Source organism: Gymnoscopelus braueri (genome assembly GCF_963280865.1).
Source record: "Gymnoscopelus braueri genome assembly, chromosome: 11".
NCBI lineage: Eukaryota > Metazoa > Chordata > Actinopteri > Myctophiformes > Myctophidae > Gymnoscopelus > Gymnoscopelus braueri.
The window spans coordinates 32,654,383-32,675,300 of NC_137613.1; the positions used below are offsets into that span (position 1 = coordinate 32,654,383).

Sequence of the window (20,918 nt, forward strand, 5' to 3'; positions counted from 1 at the left end):
ATGAACGAAATGAGCCAACATTGACTCAATTAATCAGCCAAGTTTACTAACATTGACTAACATGACTTTGCAGAAGCTATGAACAAATGTGAAATCTAAAAAATAACGAGATTAATGGGAAAATGGTCTGTTTATGTACGATATAATGGACAAAGTGTCAATGACATGTATTGACAGCAGTGTGCTCCTTTAACTGAAAGAACGTTCTAGCCGTGCAGCGGCTCTCCAAAAGGCTGTGAAGTCCAATCTCCCACACATCTATACACACACACACACACAGACACAGACACGCACGCACGCACGCACGCACGCACGCACGCACGCACACACACACACACACACACACACACACACACACACACACACACACACACACACACACACACACACACACACACACACACACACACACACACACACACACACACACACACACACACACACACACACACACACACACACACACACATGCGCGGCTGCAGGGGTGCTGTCCAGCTGACTGCATTTTTAAAGGTCATAACTTAAAAGAGATGACTCAGCCTTGTCTCCCCATGGCCTTCCTCTATCTTATCTCTGTGTCTGTTTCCTTCGTTGTCTCTCCTCTCTCTGCAGCCATATCCTTTATCTCATATCTACCCCCAAGCCTTATTTCTTTGCTAACTGTAGGCTATGCCTTTATATCTCACTCTTTCCCCCTCTATCTCTCTCTTTCTTCCTTCCTTTACTGTACTTCACACTCACTATACCTATTCTCTTTTTTTTATCATTCCTTAACAGAGAGAAAGAGAGTACAGGAGGAGAGAAGAGGAGAGGAGAGAAGAGAAGAGGAGATGAAAGGAAAGGAAAGGAAAGGAGAGAGTGGGAGAGGCTTAGAGAGTGGAGAAGTGGAGAGTGTTGAGTTTTGTGCCCGCACTCTGATTGTGTTGACTCAAGAGGGGGAAAATACTCACATCTTTGACCACACTAATCCAGACCTGTGATTTCACTCAAACTCAATGTCTTCACTTCCATATTTATGTGTGGCCTGAATCCGTCTACGGTTGAAACCATGAGACAGAATCCCTTTAAACAGACTTCTGTTTTAGAAACGGAGACATGTCTCGTCTAGGTCTGGCGTCATATCTTACCATCAGTACATGTGTGATGAAGATTCATCATGGCGTGGTTCTTGCTGGCTCTAACTCAATTTACAATATTACCACTAAAACGTGTTCTGTGCCTGCAGGTGGAAGATTTGCCTGCCTGCGTGCGTGCGTGCGTGCGTGCGTGTCCAACCACAAGCACTCCCACTGAAGTGATCTCTACCTCAGGCTCTGTGGAGCCATGTCACTCTGCAGCTGTCTGACTCCAGCATCGTCTCAGCATGGCTCGCTGATTCCTTAAATACTGTGCCCACGAGTACCAGTATGAGATGAAATAATGTCCCCACAAGTACCAGTATAAGATGAAATAATGTCCCCACAAGTAGGCCTACCAGTGTGAGATGAAATAATGTCCCCACAAGTACCAGTATAAGATGAAATAATGTCCCCACAAGTACCAGTATAAGATGAAATAATGTCCCCACAAGTACCAGTATAAGATGAAATAATGTCCCCACAAGTACCAGTATAAGATGAAATAATGTCCCCACAAGTACCAGTATAAGATGAAATAATGTCCCCACAAGTACCAGTATAAGATGAAATAATGTCCCCACAAGTACCAGTATAAGATGAAATAATGTCCCCACAAGTATCAGTGTGAGATGAAATAATGTCCCCACAAGTACCAGTATGAGATGAAATAATGTACCCACAAGTATCAGTATGAGATGAAATAATGTCCCCACAAGTATCAGTATGAGATGAAATAATGTCCCCACAAGTACCAGTATGAGATGAAATAATGTCCCCACAAGTATCAGTATGAGATGAAATAATGTATATACATTATTTTTTCTGATCCTCCCTTATTACCCACTTCCTCTTTCTGTGTCCCCTGCCCCCTCTCTCTAAACCTCTAAACTTTTTTCTCTCTCTCATTCTCAGTCTCAGTCTCTCCCTGTTCTCTCCTTCTCTCTCCCCCTCCCCTGTCGCCTCTTTCTCTCTCTCTCTCTCTCTCTCTCTCTCTCTCTCTCTCTCTCTCTCTCTCTCCTACTGTACCTATCAGTAAAGCTCAGCTGTGTTGAACTGATGAGTGCTGGAGAAAACACGAGGGTCTCCTGTGGCTACCTGCTGTTTCCAGAGAAACAGCCCACATGCCAGTTCAATGACAGCACAGCTTGGGGCCATGAGTACATCTCTCTGTGTGTGTGTGTGTGTGTGTGTGTGTGTGTGTGTGTGTGTGTGTGTGTGTGTGTGTGTGTGTGTGTGTGTGTGTGTGTGTGTGTGTGTGTGCGTGTGTGCGTGTGTGTGTGTGCGTGTGTGCGTGTGCGTGTGTCTGTGTGTTTGTGTGTGTGTGTGTGTGTGTGCCTGTGTCAGTGTATCTGTGTGTATTATGCACGAGCCTGTGTGTGTCTGTGTGTGAGTGTCTGTGTGCACGTGTGCGTGCATGTGTATGTGTGAATTGGATCTATAATATTCCATATGCGTGTTTTGCATGCGTCACATTATGTCCAGGTGACCGCGTGTTTTGTGAGTGTGTTCATGAGTCAACACGCGTTTGTGCGCTGCTTCTCATCTTCCTGTGCAAGTACACCGAAACAGCCGTTAGCTTTCCACTTTAGAGAATTCATGTATACAAAATGAGAGCAAGGGCGAAGGTGAAGATGAAGTGAGTCTGTTGGAGAGAGAGACAAAGAGAGAGAAAGTGAGAGAGGGAGAGAGAGAGAGAAAGAGAGAGACGAGGGGAGGGGAGGGAGAGATAAAGACTGTTGAAAGAGATGTTTAATAATCTCCAGGTGTCCAGCTCTTTTTGCCTCACACTTAGTATCTAACAGGTGTGCTGTGTTCAGATGAAACCGATAAGGCGCCATGTTTTCACAATACTTCAATACCTGTGTTTCAATACAAATTACCTTTTTTTGAGACACGATACCTTTCTAAAAAAAAAAAAAAAACGGTCCCTGAAGGAACCTTTTTATTTAACCTTTATTTATACAGGTGAAATCCTATTGAGATCAATATCTCTTTTACGAGGGACACTGACAATGATACTGACATGATACGGACCATGATACTGACATGATACTGACAATATGATACTGACAATGATACTGACCATGATACTGACCATGATACTGACCAGGATACTGACCATGATACTGACCATGATACTGACCAGGATACTGACCATGATACTGACATGATACTGACCATGATACTGACATGATACTGACATGATACTGACCATGATACTAACATGATACTGACCACGGAACTGACCACGATACGACCATGATACTAACATGATACTGACAATGATACTGACCATGATACCCGAGGTGTAGGTGTCTCATGGAAAGGCAGTCATTACCTCAATCTCAACAGTTTTGAAGAAAAGTTGGCTGAGGCGGTTATGAAATAAACCTCTATAATCCCTCTCTGAGCGACTGGAAACACAGCTACACAGCAATTAATTCATGGAGAGACATGGCACACACCGTGTCTGGCACCAGAAATGATGAAATCTCTGAGAGCAAATTATGTCAAAGCACGTCAGAGGTTGATATAAACAAGCAGCAAAGATCTGTGCTAAAAATCACCATTACAGCACTGTATACAGTGGGCGGGGTCTAACGTTCAGAATTCAGAGTGGAGCCGCAGTGAGTTTAAAACACTCTCGTCCTTAGAGAACTTTGTTTGCTTCAGCAAGCCGAAAAAGTTTGACTGCGTTTGGAGTATGCTGCCAGCTTTACAGCCTGGTGTCAGATATGACTAGCCTGGTAAACCCTCCCTCCGGAAATCTCAATTCTATTTGATTCCTGGAGTGAGTCTGGCATGAACCGCCTCTCTGCAATATTGGCTGTGTATGCCAAACGGCCGCGCCTATCAGCGTCGTCGCTCATTGTTCTGTGATTGACAGCTTACGTTGGCCAATCAGGTGGCGAGTTCGAGTGAGCCCAAAACACGAACGGCAGCCATCTTTTTCTTGTGCGGCCAATTCTCCGCTATTTTTTTACTTCAAAAAGCTCTCTAACTTCTATTTTGAGGCACGGAATTTACTTATAAGATATCGTTTGGATAGAATTTAGTTGTTTAACTTCATATATGTGGTCAATTAATCATGACAAAGCCTATTTAAAAATAAAAATTTAGAGAACCGGTAGGGGCGGGCAGTGACACCATTCTATCCGAATAAGGCAACCCATTTTGGGTATGGCTGTCTCAAAAGTCCCGTCGCGTCACATTAAGACTGGTGAACTGCTGATTGGCTGAAGGGGAAAAATTATCATTGGCTGAAGGGGTTGTCAGTCAACGGTATTACTCCCGCCCAACTCCAGCACAGCCAATATTGCAGAATGGCGGATCAGGCCAGACTCACTCCAGGAATCAAATAGAATTGAGATTTCCGGAGGGAGGGTTTACCAGGCTAAGATATGACACCTGCTGCTAACAAAGATATTTGAAGTACTGTAGGTGGTGGATTGGGTTGGACACTAGATGAGTCGACATCTTTATTGTAGTTCAGACTTTGTTGCACTAGTGCAACATTATGGACGTTAGTGCTGTTCTTTAAGAGACAGATCCCTATTTCTTTACTTTGTTTCTTTTTTTCCATTTAAAATGTTTCTCCCAATCTATGCGTTATGCCGCTTCACCGGCACCGCGAGGGCATAATGCACGCAGGCCACGACCCACCTAATTCCAACACACTTTGCTAGTTTGGGATGGCTCAGACAGGGTTAAGCAAATAACCATGGGATTGGTATTTAAGATCAAAGGGACAGTGCCCTCAATACCTAACTACTAACTAACTACTTCTCCAAAGTGAGTGACACCCACAGCCACAACACTAGAGGGAGCGACCATGATCTGGTACCACCCAAATGTAGAACAAACATGGGAAGATTCTCATTCTACTACTCTGCCACCAAAATGTGGAATGCCCTGACACCATCCATTAAAGGATATGTGTATCACTGATTTCTTTCAAAATTGGCCCAAAAAAACATCTATCAGACCTACAGTATAGGAGGTGTCATTCACTGCCGCCATTTTTCCTTTTTCTCGTTTGTACATGCAGTGTTTTGTATTTGTTGATGACGTGTATTATTGTGTACATTTCTTTATGCCATGTTGATGAATTGAATGCATAGGACCACAATGGACACAAGTCCCCAGGGCTAATGTCTGACGGTACCACGTGCTGTTTACATTTCTGACTAACAAAGTATTCAATCAATCAATCAATCCCCGCCGAAGAGCCGGAGACACTGTGAAGGAGATACATATCCCTATTACTCTGATCACAGTCATTCGCTTCATAGAAATGTAGCACATTTTTTTAACTATACAAAAACGAGAACCGCAGTATTTTTTCAGTACCCGATTACTGTGCAACACAAATTTGCAGTGAATCATATGCGCTCTCATCCTCGCTTACTGTGCATCTTTTGTACTTATTTTGTTATTGCAGTAGCACAGCATGCACTGAGCAAAACACTCTACGACCTCCATCGCACAGTAATCATAATATATATGAAGAATCCTCCCGGCCTAGAATGTACTCTGCGGCTCAACACACACACACACACACACACACACACACACACACACACACACACACACACACACACACACACACACACACACACACACACACACACACACACACACACACACACACACACACACACACACACACACACACACACACACACACACACAGGTGCATCCACCCACTCATCCACCACACACGCACACGTGCACGCATGCACACACACGCACACGCACACACACACACACACACACACACACACACACACACACACACACACACACACACACACACACACACACACAAGTACACACACCTGCAGGTAATGGAAGGTCCTCTCCTTCATTTTATTGTCCAGAGGCACCAGCGCCTTGTCGTAGCCTCCTCCGCCTCCTCCTCCTCCCCCACCTCCTCCACCTCCTCCTCCTCTGCCGGAAGGGTACACCTCCCTCGCCTGGCTCACCGTCATGGCCGACCACGTGCTTCTCTTCAGGGAGTGTCCGTGGTGTCCCTGCTGGTGTCCCTGCTGGTGTCCCTGCTGGTGTCCCTGTTGTCCCTGGTGTCCCTGATGTCCCTGATGTCCTCCCCCCTGGTGTCCCTGATGTCCTCCCCCCTCGGTTCCTGCCAGGGCCATGCTGGTGCAGGCCAGACAGTCCCCGGGCCCCGGCGCGCCGCCTCGCTCCTTGGGCTTCTTCATGGTCAGCTCCTGTATGGCGGCGTCCAGACTCTCATGTCCGCTAGGGTATCCACGCCTCCCGCCCACCAGGAAGCTGCTGTCACTGTCCAGGTTGTCGTCCGAGCTCCACCAGCCGGCCGTGCGGCTCCGGTGGCGCCTGCCCGACTCGTGCCTCGAGTCGCCGCTCTTGCTGCGCTCGCGTGATTTGTTCCTGCGAGCCGAGCGAGACTGGTGCCCCGAGTGGTGCCCCCCTCCGTCCTCCCCTCCGCTCCTGTGGCCGCCTCCTCCTCCTCTCTCGCCGCGGTAGTCCCCGCCTCTCGTGCCGTTGTACTCCCGTTTCGACGGGGCCTCCAGGGAGTGGGACTTGGCGAAGAGTCGCTGCACCGAGTGGACCAGGTGTCGGATGCGCGACGGGCTCTCGCTGCGCTGCTCGGTGCCCCCGCTGGCCGTGCGCTGGTACTGCAGAGTGTGGAAGCCGTCCGGATGAAAGGGCGCCTGCTTCTCCAACTGGTCTATCAGGTTGGGGGGGATGCGGTGCTGGTGGTGCATCTTGCCCCCCTGGCCCGAGGACAGGCACTCCTCGCACGAGTCGTACGACTGCAGGGGCGGATGCTGGCTGGGGTGGGAGCGAGGGAACGTGCCCCCTCCAGAATGGCCGTGCGAGTGCGAGTGGTGTCTCTCCAAGGCCAGAGCGTCAGCCGGACCCCCGGGGGGGGTAGTAGTGACCCCCGTCGTTGTGACCCTGGTAATATTCTCGACCCGAGGCGGGATCGCCGTCCTCGGGCATGCAGTGGCAGGGGCCCCCACCGCCACCGCCAGACGAGTGCTGGGACAGACTGCGGCTGACATGGTATCCTTTCACGGGCGCCGGGGCGTGGTGGGCCGTCCGGGCCGAAAGGGGGCGCTGTTGGCGTGACAGGGCTACGCCGTACTCACCTGTGGGGTACACACACACACAAAAGAAAGTTAGCATAACTTGCAGTGTATGTGTTGGTGTGATCTGAGGGACAACATGAAAGGAATGAATGACATTGCAAAATTCAATACATCTGTGAAAGAAAGAAGAAAAGCAATAGATTGATCTAATAAAATGTAGCTGCTGTGTTGTCAAGTGGCAACAATGAAATTGAAAGCAAGCACAATACTTTTTCACCCATCTGATTAACATATTTATTGGATGTACTTTCTTTTCTTTTACATTTTATACCCTCAAACACAAATGGTATGCACACAGTAAAATCCAACTCAGAGTGTAAAAACAGACCAATTGTACACACTCAAGAGTTACATTAGGCTGTGTGCATTTATCCTGCAACAGAGACGGCTCTCATCTTCCCATTTATCTCAAAACCTGTGATCCATCTGAACAGCAACAACCGCTCTCTCTCTCTCTCTCTCTCTCTCTCTCTCTCTCTCTCTCTCTCTCTCTCTCTCTCTCTCTCTCTCTCTCTCTCTCTCTCTCTCTCTCTCTCTCTCTCTCTCTCTCTCTCTCTCTCTCTCTCTCTCTCTCTCTCTCTCTCTCTCTCTCTCTCTCTCTCTCTGTTCAGCTATGGGGTTTATTAACCTTCACTTTTTTCACTCATCATCACTTACGACAGATCTCGCTCAGAAGTATTTTTTCATCTGCTTCTACGCAGACAATTTACATTAGAGTAAAACTCAGAATGTATCGATTACCTGTGCCTCCGCTGGCATCGGTCTCATTGCATGTGCTACATTACATTATGAGCATTCAACTAAAGCAAGCTGTTTATGAACAGTATCATGAATACAGTATGGATGTTGTTTGGTTAGCTGGTTTTGGAGCAGTCCTCATGTGGGGCCTTGGCATTCACCCAGAGATGAAAGAAAAGTGACAGCTGCTGTGATAATTATCTAACAGAGCGTGGCCTGTTCTCCTTGATTGGCTGAATGGCAGCCCACCGCCCATGGTGCACACACATCCAGCCATGTAATTGGATGTAGCTGTGACGACAAGGCTCTTGAAATGAGCATCCTAGCCTTGGCACCTGGGTAGAGTGCCCGTTTCTGAATAACGATGTACCGTATGTGTGTGGTTAACTAAAACTAAACTAAAAACTGAAACTAGGCATGAAAAAAATTCAAATGTAAACCAGACTTTAGAAAATTAACTGAAATTATATTGTGTACTTACATAGCCACTTGCCCCTGACATTTACCCCTATAATAATCTATAATAATAATTAAAATGAAAATTAAATGATTCTTAACTCTTTGACTGCCAGAGTATTTTCATAAAGTACTCCCCCAGTGCCAGCAATTTTCGTGTTTTTTTATTTTTATATTTTGAATTTTTTTCATGAAAATTATTTAAAGACACATAATTTAAAGGCACAGCACAAATCCGCCACTAGAGAGCAGCACATGACAGCTTGATCAGGTCGTTGGGTCACTGTCACCCTTCTTGGGAGATTAGACAGGGAAAAACATGAAAACGGATGTGACGTAGTCCCAGATTGTCTGATCGGCCAAAATTACGATGTGATACACGACGGCGATGACTGATCGTCACCCAGACCATAGATTATAGAAGAGAACCTGTCCGTTTGTCTGTTATACCGTGTGAAAAACCGTTTGTTTACCTATTTTGGACGAAAATGACCGGGGAAAAAAATCAAAAACCGGAAACGGAATCCAGGTCATGAAACCGGATGCAGATGTGGGTGAAGTAAGTGGAACTCGAAAATAACATTGAATATTAAGCAGCATAGCGCAATCAGAGATTAAACAATGAACGCGCATCCAGCGCGTCGAACGCGCCGACGGCCAACTGGACAAAGTAGCACTTGACGAGTTATCGCGTCGTCCGCAGTCAAAGAGTTAAAGACTTTTGACAGGATTGTCATAATTGGACACGATGGACAACCTTAAGCAAGCAAGTAAGTGGGCGTGTGCGTGTGCGTGTGCGTGTGCGTGTGCGTGCACGTACGTGTGTGTGTTAAGCCAGTGGTTCTCCAGCTTTTCAGGCCACGACCCCCAAAAATAATCATATTTGAGCTGGGGACCCTCCACCCTGACAAGCACTTGGAATTGTAGGAGTTGAGGCATAACATTTAGTTTGACTCGGTTCCACAGATAAATAGTGAAAATAGCAGATCTACAAGCTCACATCGCCTTGCGTTGCGATCCATTATGAGCTTGTAGATCGGGTATTTAAAAAAAAAAGAATTGAAACGTTTTTATAGTAAGATTTGTTGATTACTTTTGATGCAGTAATGGTCTTTTTCTTTTCTTTTCTTTTTTGAGGTATTAAACCGTCTTAAAAGTCCTTAAATTGTCATCTGGGGGGTCCCAACCCACAGGTTGAGAACCACTGTGTTAAGCAGCCGTGTGTGAATGTGTCCGTGTCTGTGAATAAACATAAAAGTAAGTAGCTCTACTCGGCCTAAAGGGCTACATTACCATGTTCCGTTTATTATGATGTTTTTGTCTCTGCAGCTGACTGATCGTTAGCAGCTGTCAGTCACAGTGCCACTCAAACACACAAAGACACACACACACACACACACACACACACACACACACACACACACACACACACACACACACACACACACACACACACACACACACACACACACACACACACACACACACACACACACACACACACTGCCTCAAGTAACAACAGACAAGTACAAAAGGTTAGAAAGAGAAAAAGCTACAACACATCATATTTCTTTTCTTTTGCTCTCAGTCACTCCCTCTCTCCATGCCTCTTTCTATGCACATCTCCTCTTCTCCTGAGTCTCTGCACTTGACCTACTTAACTCAGTCTTCCCGTCATGTCTCTCCATCCCTCCTCTCCTCTCCGTAACTGTCAGGTAGGTTATTATTACCTCCTATAAGAGCATTAAAAGCAGTTCCTTCATATTCTTCTCCCAGTTGCCTCCAGCATGTTGAATCTCTAGGTCTCACTGCCTGTCAGTAATATTGATATTGTCACTGTCGGAAACAAAAGAAAGTGTGTTCTAATAGATCCAATGTAGTTATTATTTAGTCACAAGCTCTTGTACTAACTTTTTATTTGGTTAAATGTTTATAAAACCTAGGCACTGCAACCTGGGCATGTCATTGTAGGTGAAAATAGCCGATTTACAAGCACACATTGCGTTGCATTGCGATGCGGTTGTGAGCTTGTAGATCAGTTATTTTCAATACTTTCGTACAACACTGTCACAAGAAGATAAACTAGGGCATTCATTTATGAAAAAAATGCAATATTCTCACACATTCTGTACTTCTTTGACCCCCACCTCTCGTCATCCATTTGTAAAGGGTTATTGGTGCACCAAACCCCCTCCTCCACTGTTCCCTTGCCTGGATGGATAATGGAGGTGGTTATTATTGTGGCACTATTGTGTGACTCACTCTCTTCCGGAGGCCAAAAACATGCTCCAAACACGACCCTGTGACTGTTCATGCATACTATTTATTCCATTTTTCAGTACCTGGATTTATTCAAATGTATCTCTTTCTGCACTGTGCCTCACTATTGCCATTCAATTCTTTTGTTTTATTCATCCTGTCCATTAGCTCTCTCTCTTTTTCTCCCCCCCCCTCTCTCTCTCTTTCTCTCTCTCTCTCTCTCTCTCTCTCTCTCTCTCTCTCTCTCTCTCTCTCTCTCTCTCTCTCTTACCCTAAAGCAGCCATGCACAGACATACAGGCAGTTGTCTATGGGGAGGTGGTGTGGTGCTTAACTACTGTACGACATACCGTCGGCATCGGCTACAGAGTGAAAGTGTTTACGGTATTTAACTCGAGAAGAAGTAGAAGTAGAAGTAGAAGTAGAAGTAGAAGTAGAAGTGGACTATGGCAGGTCCATTTCTACGCTCACAGGGTTAAATAAACACTCTAGATTTTGCTGCATACAGCTCGTAGTCAAATTGATGTTTACACAAGCTTTGATCCGGAGCTGTTGCTCTTTAAATATTCATGCAGCCATGCCAGCTCCTCTGACCCACTTTCCCAACAGCTGATTCTGCCTGGTCCCACGCTGGTTCTGCCCGATCCCACCTGTCCCATGAGTCACACGCCAAAAGGGCCTGCAAGGCCAGGTGAAAGGTCACGGTTGGTGCCGGCACAACTAAAGTTTAGGGTGACTGTGTCAAAGATACAGACTGCTTGTCTAAAATTGCTAACGAGTTTAAATAGGGCCTATTCACCACTAGACATTAGCGAGAGACAGTAGCAGATGTGGCAAGCTGTCCCATTCGGCTTACATTAGAAATCGGGTGCTGCATTGTCAGACGCTGGGTATTGTGTGCGAGAGCGTCAGCTATATTCAGCCTCTGTGGGCACAATGGAACCCGCTCGCTGTGTGGCAGGGGGCAGATATGTTGACTCAATTAAGAATACCAGCAGGTTAACCGGCTTGCACAGAACCTTAATGGGCAGAAGTCAAACAATGGCAGCAGTTGCCATTCGTCTGTGAGCCTTCCATACTGTATGTGCAGAGAACAATGGCTAGAAAGACACCATTAAATGCTGGAGCTATGGAACATGGGCTGGACAATAGAGAAATGTAATACATGAAATGAAAATACAGAGATTTGCATACTATTTGACTGTACTTACTATAAGACGGACAAACACGCATGGAAAGACAGCAGACAAGACAGAAAGTCTGGCAGGGGCATGTTCATTTGCTCCACTAGCTTTTTCCAGCCATGAATGATATATTGTGCTCTCTTTTTCTTGTGCGCTCTCGTTGATAAACGCACACGAACAGATGCACACACACACATACCATACATACACCCTCCCATCGCTGCAGGGTGACTGGCGTAGCAAAACTCATCAAGATCCAGAGAGAATCGGGGTTGATGGGAAAGATGGTACGTTTCAAGGATAAGCCGCGAAAGACAACCTGCAGAAATACGAGCAGGGCGGTGCCGTGCTGCAGCTCTGTGTACGCCACTGGCAGATGTGAGTGAAAATGGAAAGGCGGAAGGCTGATAATACGCAGGTTTTAAAAAATGCAACGGGCCTGCAGAGTGGTGAAGGGGTTTATCTATTTTGGATGGGGACTATGGAGGAAAGAGGGGGGGGGGGGTTGTTCAGAGTGATGTGTTGGCGCAAACAGGTACATTTGCACATATGTATGCCCGCACACACACACACACACACACACACACAATTTTCAATTCAAAGGGCTTTATTGGCATGAGAAAACATACGTTTACATTGCCAAAGCAGAAAGCATAATACAACAATACAGCAATACAATCAAAACAAAAATATGTACATTTGAAAGTCAGAATCTTCAATAGATCAATTTCTATGTACCAAGATCACTGGGTGCAGTTATAGTGCCGGAATATACCCAATGATTAGTCTTTAGGGTGGTTGTGTTCCGTTTGATATCCTTTTCCTATCACAGCAACTCACGAATCTTGCTGCTGTGTTTGCACATTGTTATACTTCGCCCAGCAGATATGGGAGTTTTTTGTCATTGGTCATGTTTCCAAAATCTCTGTGTGTGGTTGTAATCTGTGGGAAGTATGTGTCTCTGATGTCTTGGTACAATGGACAGACGGTTAGGAAGTGTAGCTCGGTTTCCACTTCATTTTGTGTGCAGTGGGTGCATAGTCTGTCTTCTCTCGGGATACAGGTCTGCCTGTGACGACCTTTCTCGATCGCAAGACTGTGCTCACTGAGTCTGTACCTAGTTAAGATTTTTCTTTGTTTTGGGTCAGTCACGGTGCTCAGGTATTCTGCCACTGCGTATTCTCTGTTTAGGGCCAGATAGCATTCTAGTTTACTCTGCTTTTGTGTTGCTTCTTTCCAGTGTGTCAGGTAGTTTTCCTTTTGCTGTTTTATAATTTGGTTTAGTCCAATGGGTTTTCTATCTCGTGGCTCTGTTTGTGTTTGTGCCCGGAGTTCCAGGGCCAGCTGGCTGAGGGGGCATCTCTCTACACACACACACACACACACACACACACACACACACACACACACACACACACACACACACACTGTGAAAAGTGGTGCTGCTAAAAGTGCCAGACAGCAGAGGTTTTCTTGGGAAGGGCAGAGAGAGAATGTGAGGTTTGAACAGAGGGGTGGGGGGCACGGAAAAGGTAGAGACAGAGAGAGGTAGAATGGATGATGGCGGCCACAGCACCAGGGAAATACAATCTCATCATAAGGGAAGAAATTGAAGAGTGCCTTGAGGGCCTTCCCTTCCTCGCCCTTCCTTCCCCTTCCCTGTCCCCTCCCCCCTTCCTTGCCCTTGCTTTCTTTTTCTCCTTTTCCTCCCCTTTCCTTTCTCCTTTGCTCTTGCTCTTTGCTCTCTTTCCTCATCTCTCACCCATATCTGCTTCTTTCCCACAACCCATGCCCATACAGCAAAAATCTAAACAAAAAGACATTGCCCAAAACTATGGATAGACTCTTAAAGGCCCTGTCATATAAAAAATCAGACGCTCACCTCAAGAAATGGCGTCAATTGGGCACGTCAAAATCTGTTGACGCGTCTTTCAATCCTCGGCTCAATTTTTGAGCGTCAACAAGGAGCATAAACCAAAACACAATATTGTTCTGTTCAAACTTGAGTAATTACATGTATGTTTGTGTTTTCACTTGTTAAAACATTATTACTTATCTTCTGAGAAGATTCTGAGTCAGATTTTCAATGAAATAGTCTGCACATATTGTGATTTTGTCCTGAGGTTTGTCTGCAGAAACTAATTCCGTCTTCCATTGCACATACGTAAGCACTTTAAAAAAGGAGAACAGTGTACATAAATACCCTGTTCTATATGACGGCGAATATAATGATATTCGGATAGTTTGACACTTCAAATTCTCCCACCTTTGATGTGAATGTTGTCTGTGAAAGATGTGAATGTTTCAGAGCCTGTGGGTGAATATATATTTCAAGTGGCTAAAATTAGTACATAATGTGAGAATGCATTTTTGAAATGCATAATTCACCAGTTTTCATAAATACATATTGAAATATACACATACATACATACATACATACATACATACATACATACATACATACATACATACATACATACATACATACATACATACATACATACATACATACATACATACATACATACATACATACACTGTACATAATATACACATGAAATAAGTCATTTTCTGTATGTCTTGTCCTCTAATATTCCTGTTTTTCCTCACCCTCCTCCTTTACCAACTCACATCAACAGAATCACAGCAAATGTTGCTATAGCAATCTCCATGAATGCAAATATTGAGCATGAAACTGTACTAAACCTTTTAACTGCTGAAAAAAAGCCTAAGAGGGTTTCCAACTACTTAATGAGTAGGAAAATATCAACAGTGCTTAGCAGAGTGCTGCTTGCTTGTGCTTTTACCTTGGGAAAAGAGAAAGAAAGGGACAGAGAGCTGTGGATATTAGTAGAAAGGCAAACAGAAGTGTCTTATCTGTTGACATGTTTTTTATGTTATGTGTGGAGCCCACCCAGTAAGATTAGTTGATGTTTTGCATCTGCTAATGGGGATCCTAATACACTCAATAAACTCAACTCAAGAGATCAAAGGGAATTACAGAATACAACTATGTTGGAAGAGTTTGTCATGAAGCCTTCATACACGTGACGGAACACTCTCCTCTATTCAGACACATACACTATGTTTAAAGCTGCAATGCTTAAACGAGCACTTCATCCATTTTCAGCCATATCTTCATATAATTGATCCTCACTAATGTTCATTATAAAATGGCATAATTTCCGTCTACTCCCTCTGCGTCTCATTGGTGGTCTATGGACAGTTCCGAAACCTGCCTACCAATGGTATCATCGTTGAGTATTCCAAGTTATTAGAGACTACAGTCTTTCTCTTACTGGAAAGTTAGCATGCTGAAATAGAACCCATTCATCTTGCACTGATAAGAAAAAAGTTTGAAATCATTATTGTTTGAAACTCCCCACTCCCAGTGTGTGTATGGTTGCTATCAGATCCTTGCCTACTTTGTGTCCCATCACACAAATGCATGCACCGCAGGCGCGCACACACACACACACACACACACACACACACACACACACACACACACACACACACACACACACACACACACACACACACACACACACACACACACACACACACACACACACACACACTCCCTCTCTCTGTCTCTCTCTCTGTGTATCACCTGCTGTTCTCCCTTCCTCTCAAGTATTTTGAGACACAGGGTGTGAACACAGGAGATCTGAGCTCAAACCGAAATCACAGCTCAAAGTAGAAAACCAATCCCCAGGTCAACAAGTCGCACGCACGCACGCACGCACGCACGCACGCACGCACGCACGCACGCACGCACGCACGCACGCACGCACGCACGCACGCACGCACGCACGGTCAAGAATGTCTTCTGTTTGAGCATTTCTCTCTCAGTCATGGATCGTGTCTGACCCTGAACCCCAGTGTATTTCCCTGACACCGCTATTTCACAATAATTCATCACTGATAACCATGACTATCGCTCTGCGACACAGTGCCAGAGAAAAAGAGAGAGAGACAGACTTTAGCTACAGCCGCTATATTACATCTGACACAAGAACAGTGAACGATGACAAAACCGCTTCAGAACAATGGAGAGCGCTTCAGCCATACAAAAGTGAGGCGCAGAGCAATTTAGCGACACGTGGACGTGGGTAAAGTGCATTGAGCAAGCCAAGTATTATTCCATTCAATCCAGGAATGCATCTGTGTCATTTTAGATTTTAGCTATAACCATTATTTTATACTTTGGCTTTTCGAAAATAGAAGATATACAAGCTCATAGCGCGGTACCGAGTGCCACACTATGAGCTTGTAGATCTGCTATTTTTGAAAAATCGTAAAGATTTGTGCAAATCTTTGAAAATACGTTTTTTAAAGCGAACATTTGTAACTCAAATCTTTGCTTCTGGGGGTCCCTGGAAAAAGAATATTTTACAAACGTTCGCTTTAAAAAGTATATATTCGAAGATTTGCACCAACTTTCACTATTTTTCAAAAATAGCAGATCTACAAGCTCATAGCGCGGCACTCGGTGCCGCGCTATGAGCTTGTATGTCTGCTATTTTTGAAAAATAGCCAAATTAAGAAGAAATAGCCAGAGAAATCTTAAAATGAAAGAAATGCGTCCCCGGAATTGAATGGGTTAAAAGCAGTATCTTAACAACATGCAGCAAGAAGGATAGGGCTACTTCTGTTTCAGAACGTTACCAGTATCTATTTGGATGTTCTGGCAGCTTCCTGGCGATCTGCGATCTGTTGAGCGTTGGGAGAGAGCTTGCCTAAAGACCTCCTCCAAATGACCCCAAATGGATATTGCGAAAGAGCTCAGCTGTGGCCGACTGCTCATAGATGCAAATGTTACACAAACAGACAGACAGATGGAGACACGCTGCCAAACGGCAGTGGTATAAAGTAACTTAGTAAATTTACTCAAGTACTGTACTTAAGTACAATTTTGAGGTCTTTTTTACTTTACTCGTTCATCTCAGAGGCAAATATTGTACTTTTACTACACTACAATTATTTAAAAACTTAAGTCACAAGTTACTTTGTAGATTTTGATTTAGATTACAAAACATACAATAACCACTTCAGCCCTATTCTGCCCATTTGAAAATAACCGATCTGCTATTTTCAAAAGATTCTAATACATTTAAAAAAAATGAAATGGGACGTTCTGTATAATGAGTACTTTTACTTTTGTTACTTTAAGTACATTTTGATGCCAATACTTTTGTACTTTTACTCAAGTACATTTTGAATTTCTGACTTTTACTTTACTTTTACATAACAGAGTACTTCTATATTGCAGTATTGATACATTTACTTGTTAAAGGGATATTTCACTTTCAAAAAAACTTTTGGTCATTTTATCATCTACTCAGGCCTTTGTCAGCCCCCCAGACAGTTTTTAAGTTGCTCGATTCAGTATTTATATATTTCATATTCATTTTATCAGACACACCGCCTTCCTATACAAACCCATTGTAACTTCAAACTCCATTTTAACCATGTTAGATTCGTCGAAAACACCCGTCCTTGGTTCTGGTGACTCACCCTGCCCTCCTAATGCGTGAGGGGGCCGTGTTTTTCCGATTATTTTTCCGACATTTATTTTATTTTATTTTTTTATTGTATTTTATTTTATTTTTTTAATTTTCAAAAAAAAATCCCCAAGTCTCGCTAGACGAGATTGAAATCTCGAGATTTCAATCTCGTCTAGCGAGACTTGGGGATTTTTTTAAATTATTTTTTGGTTGCATAGTGTTCTGTCACTATGAACGTCAGATCTCAAAAAGAATAAAAAAAAAAAAAAGCTATTAAAATATGTGATCTAACGCAAGGCCTATGAAGAAAATGTTCTATTGTACCATTCACGTTTTAAGCTGTGGTGGACCCGGGATGGAGTTATGAAAATGTTCTACTGTACCATTCATCCTAAGATATCATAACGTCATAGAAAAGGTAAGAAAACCTTAGTCCAAAATTCTCCTTTAAGTAAAGAAATGTAGTACTAGATGCATTGTGAGCTTATAGATCTGCTATTTTGGGTACGTGACATGGCATGCAATTAAGTATGAAGCCGGCATAACTCCAACCCCTGAACCTAACCTCTAAATGCCTCTAAATATGATCCATAACCCCAACCTGAATCTTTCCTAATTTAAGCCTAACTCCCCCAAAATATGTTTCACCACGAAACCACCAGTTCTCTTCTTGTGAGGAACAGGAAATGTCTTAAATTGTACAATAGGACATTTAGTCCTTACAATTACAGCAGTACACACACGTACGCACGCACGCACGCACGCACGCACGCACGCACGCACGCACGCACACACACACACACACACACACACACACACACACACACACACACACACACACACACACACACACACACACACACACACACACACACACACACACACACACACACTCAAAACCAGCTTCCTCCAGTGTTGCTAGGTTACGTAGTTGGTGAACTAGGTTACTACATGTAGAGCGTATTTGCATAAATCTCACATGGGTTTTGAGTGGCGGCAGATTAGAAGGGAAGCGAAGGGAGGCAGAGAACGAGAGAGATATTTATGCATCGCTGTCAAATCAGATCAATAGCATTGATTGGCCAATGATCATGTTACCACAGCAAAGAGATTATCATCAGTATCGTGCATTTGTGTGTTGATGTTGTCCAACTCAAGAGTATGCAAAATGTACGCTTGGATTGTGCACAATTTGCATTGTGTGTGTGCACAGCAAAACCCTGAGTGTTCATTTAAGCACTTACACACATATCGTCCTTTATTCTGTCATAATGGGCATACATATGCCAATGTTAAGAACGTAATTTAAATAGCATGTTATAAACAGATTCTAGGTTCATGTATACCTGGTATCCTATAGTTTCAATTAGTGATCAACCGATTATGGCTTTTCAGCGGCCGATATTTAGAGATGGTCGATCGAAAAAGAGTATCTTTAAAAAAGAATTTGGCATCTAACAAAACAGTAATAATGTGAAACAGTAACACACATAACTAAAAACAACAAGCAGAACTGCCCATACTTGCAGTTTTCTCCCACAAACTAACAAATCTACAAGTTATGAACCTGTGCACTTGCGCATGGACATAGAAATGACGATGTTGAGAAATCATTACAGATTTATTGACATCTGTAAATTTTTGGTTTGTCGGTACTCAAAAAAGAAAATGGCCGATGCCGATTATTTACAAAAAGATTGATGCTATGCTTATTGTAAGTCGCTCTGGATAAGAGCGTCTGCTAAATACCTAAATTGTAATTGTAAATTGTTTGTAAAAATAAAACAACATTCTGCGAAAATATTCTACAAGCTCACATTGCAATCCCAAACAAACCTTTTTGGATAATGCCAAAAGGTAAAAATGTTAATAGCACTGTGTGCGTTTTGCCGAACAGTAACATTGAACAGATGGCTGACACTTAATAACAACATAAACACATTGAGGTGCTAAAGAAAACGATTGTCTTCTTAAAGTGTGACCAATTCATCTCCACTAAACGGGAGCAGATCTGAGCGTCGTGAAAAAGCCAACACGGTGTCATCTATTCCATTGTGCTTATACTGACTGCAAAGGAGGTGTTAATGAGTGGGAAGAGGGCAACTCACACACGCACGCACGCAACGCACGCACCGCACGCACGCACGCACGTATACATGCAAAAAGGCTGTCGCACACAGTAATCATGGTTATTCTGAGAGGCATCTTGTCACTCTCGGCAGCAGGGGCGCAGCTGTGTCCTGGCGAGAAGTGACAGCAAGAGTGAAAAGAAGTGTGTGTGTGTGTGTGTGTGTGTGTGTGTGTGTGTGTGTGTGTGTGTTGTGTGTGTGTGTGTGTGTGTGTGTGTGTTTGTGTGTGTGCATGTGTGCTCTCACAGGCATACATACACACTCACTTTTGTCAAGGTAAGCATAGAGCTGGCGACCCTCTAAGTCGCAGCCCCTCATCCTGCTGGTTATACTGATGTATGTGCCACCAGGTTGCCTCGAGGCACATGCATGCATGCACGCGCACACACACACACGCACACACACACACACACACACACACACACATGCACACACAGACACGCACACACACACACGCACACACACGCACACCGCACACACACACACACACACACACACACCACACACACACACACACCACAGCATGAACCGCCCATGACTGTTTATGCACCTGCTGAAACCAACGGGAGGCTGAATAATGTGTGTATTGGACAGCAGGGATTACATGTTAAATGAAAACGGGTCACGCGGTGCATTCACAGTTGTGTTTTGTGACACAGTTGTGTTTTGTGACAACATAATATTGTATTATGATGATAATATTTCTTATTTATTTATTTCTTTAAAATGCTTAATATTTGGGGGAAACTATTTAAAACGCTGATTTACAAGCTTACAACGCGTTGCATTGCAACATGTGGGCTTAGATCAGCTTTGTTCACATATAGGGCTTGAGTGATTCAAACCAGGAAAAGACACACTTCATGCCATATCACAATATTACCATATTCAAAATCACAGAACGTCTAATATCGTCACATTCTTAAAATAATGCCCCATGTCATGTTTTTTATCATGTTTTTCATTTTTTATAAACTTAGAAAATATGGTCATTAGTTCAAAAAGTGTCGATAGCATGATATCGATACAATATCGATATACGTATTGCCCAACCCTACTGCCCACACCACTGAGGAGACTGGAGTTCGATTCCTGCACAGTGTCTGCGCTGTGCCTACGGCTTGGCCGGGCACCCCTCCAACTAACACAATTGGACGTTTTCGTGGGTGGAAGCCGGCAGAGGCGGACACTAGCAACTCCTTCAGGGAGGGAGAGCATGTTCGAGCCAGGTAAACCATCCCAGTCACATGAATTCACATTACCATGTGTTTTCTGCAGACCGGTCTGGCCCTGGGTGGGCATTTTGCAGAAACCAAATAAGTGGACGAGCCAATCAGTGTCTACGCTCAGGGCCCTGTGATTCACAGACGCTTATTGGCTCTTCCACTTTT

At 44.1% G+C, this 20,918-nt stretch overlaps 1 protein-coding gene across 1 annotated transcript in view; it reads right to left on the reverse strand.

The window, feature by feature from the left end:
• The window catches only part of dlgap3 (discs, large homolog-associated protein 3), a gene marked incomplete at both ends in the record, with an annotated part of 43,291 nt that overhangs the window by 13,301 nt on the left and 9,072 nt on the right, over nucleotides 1-20,918 (reverse strand). Inside the window, 2 exon segments of the mRNA XM_080442647.1 lie at nucleotides 5,957-7,030; nucleotides 7,032-7,252. Of these exon segments, the coding sequence (XP_080298773.1) occupies nucleotides 5,957-7,030; nucleotides 7,032-7,252 (1,295 nt within the window).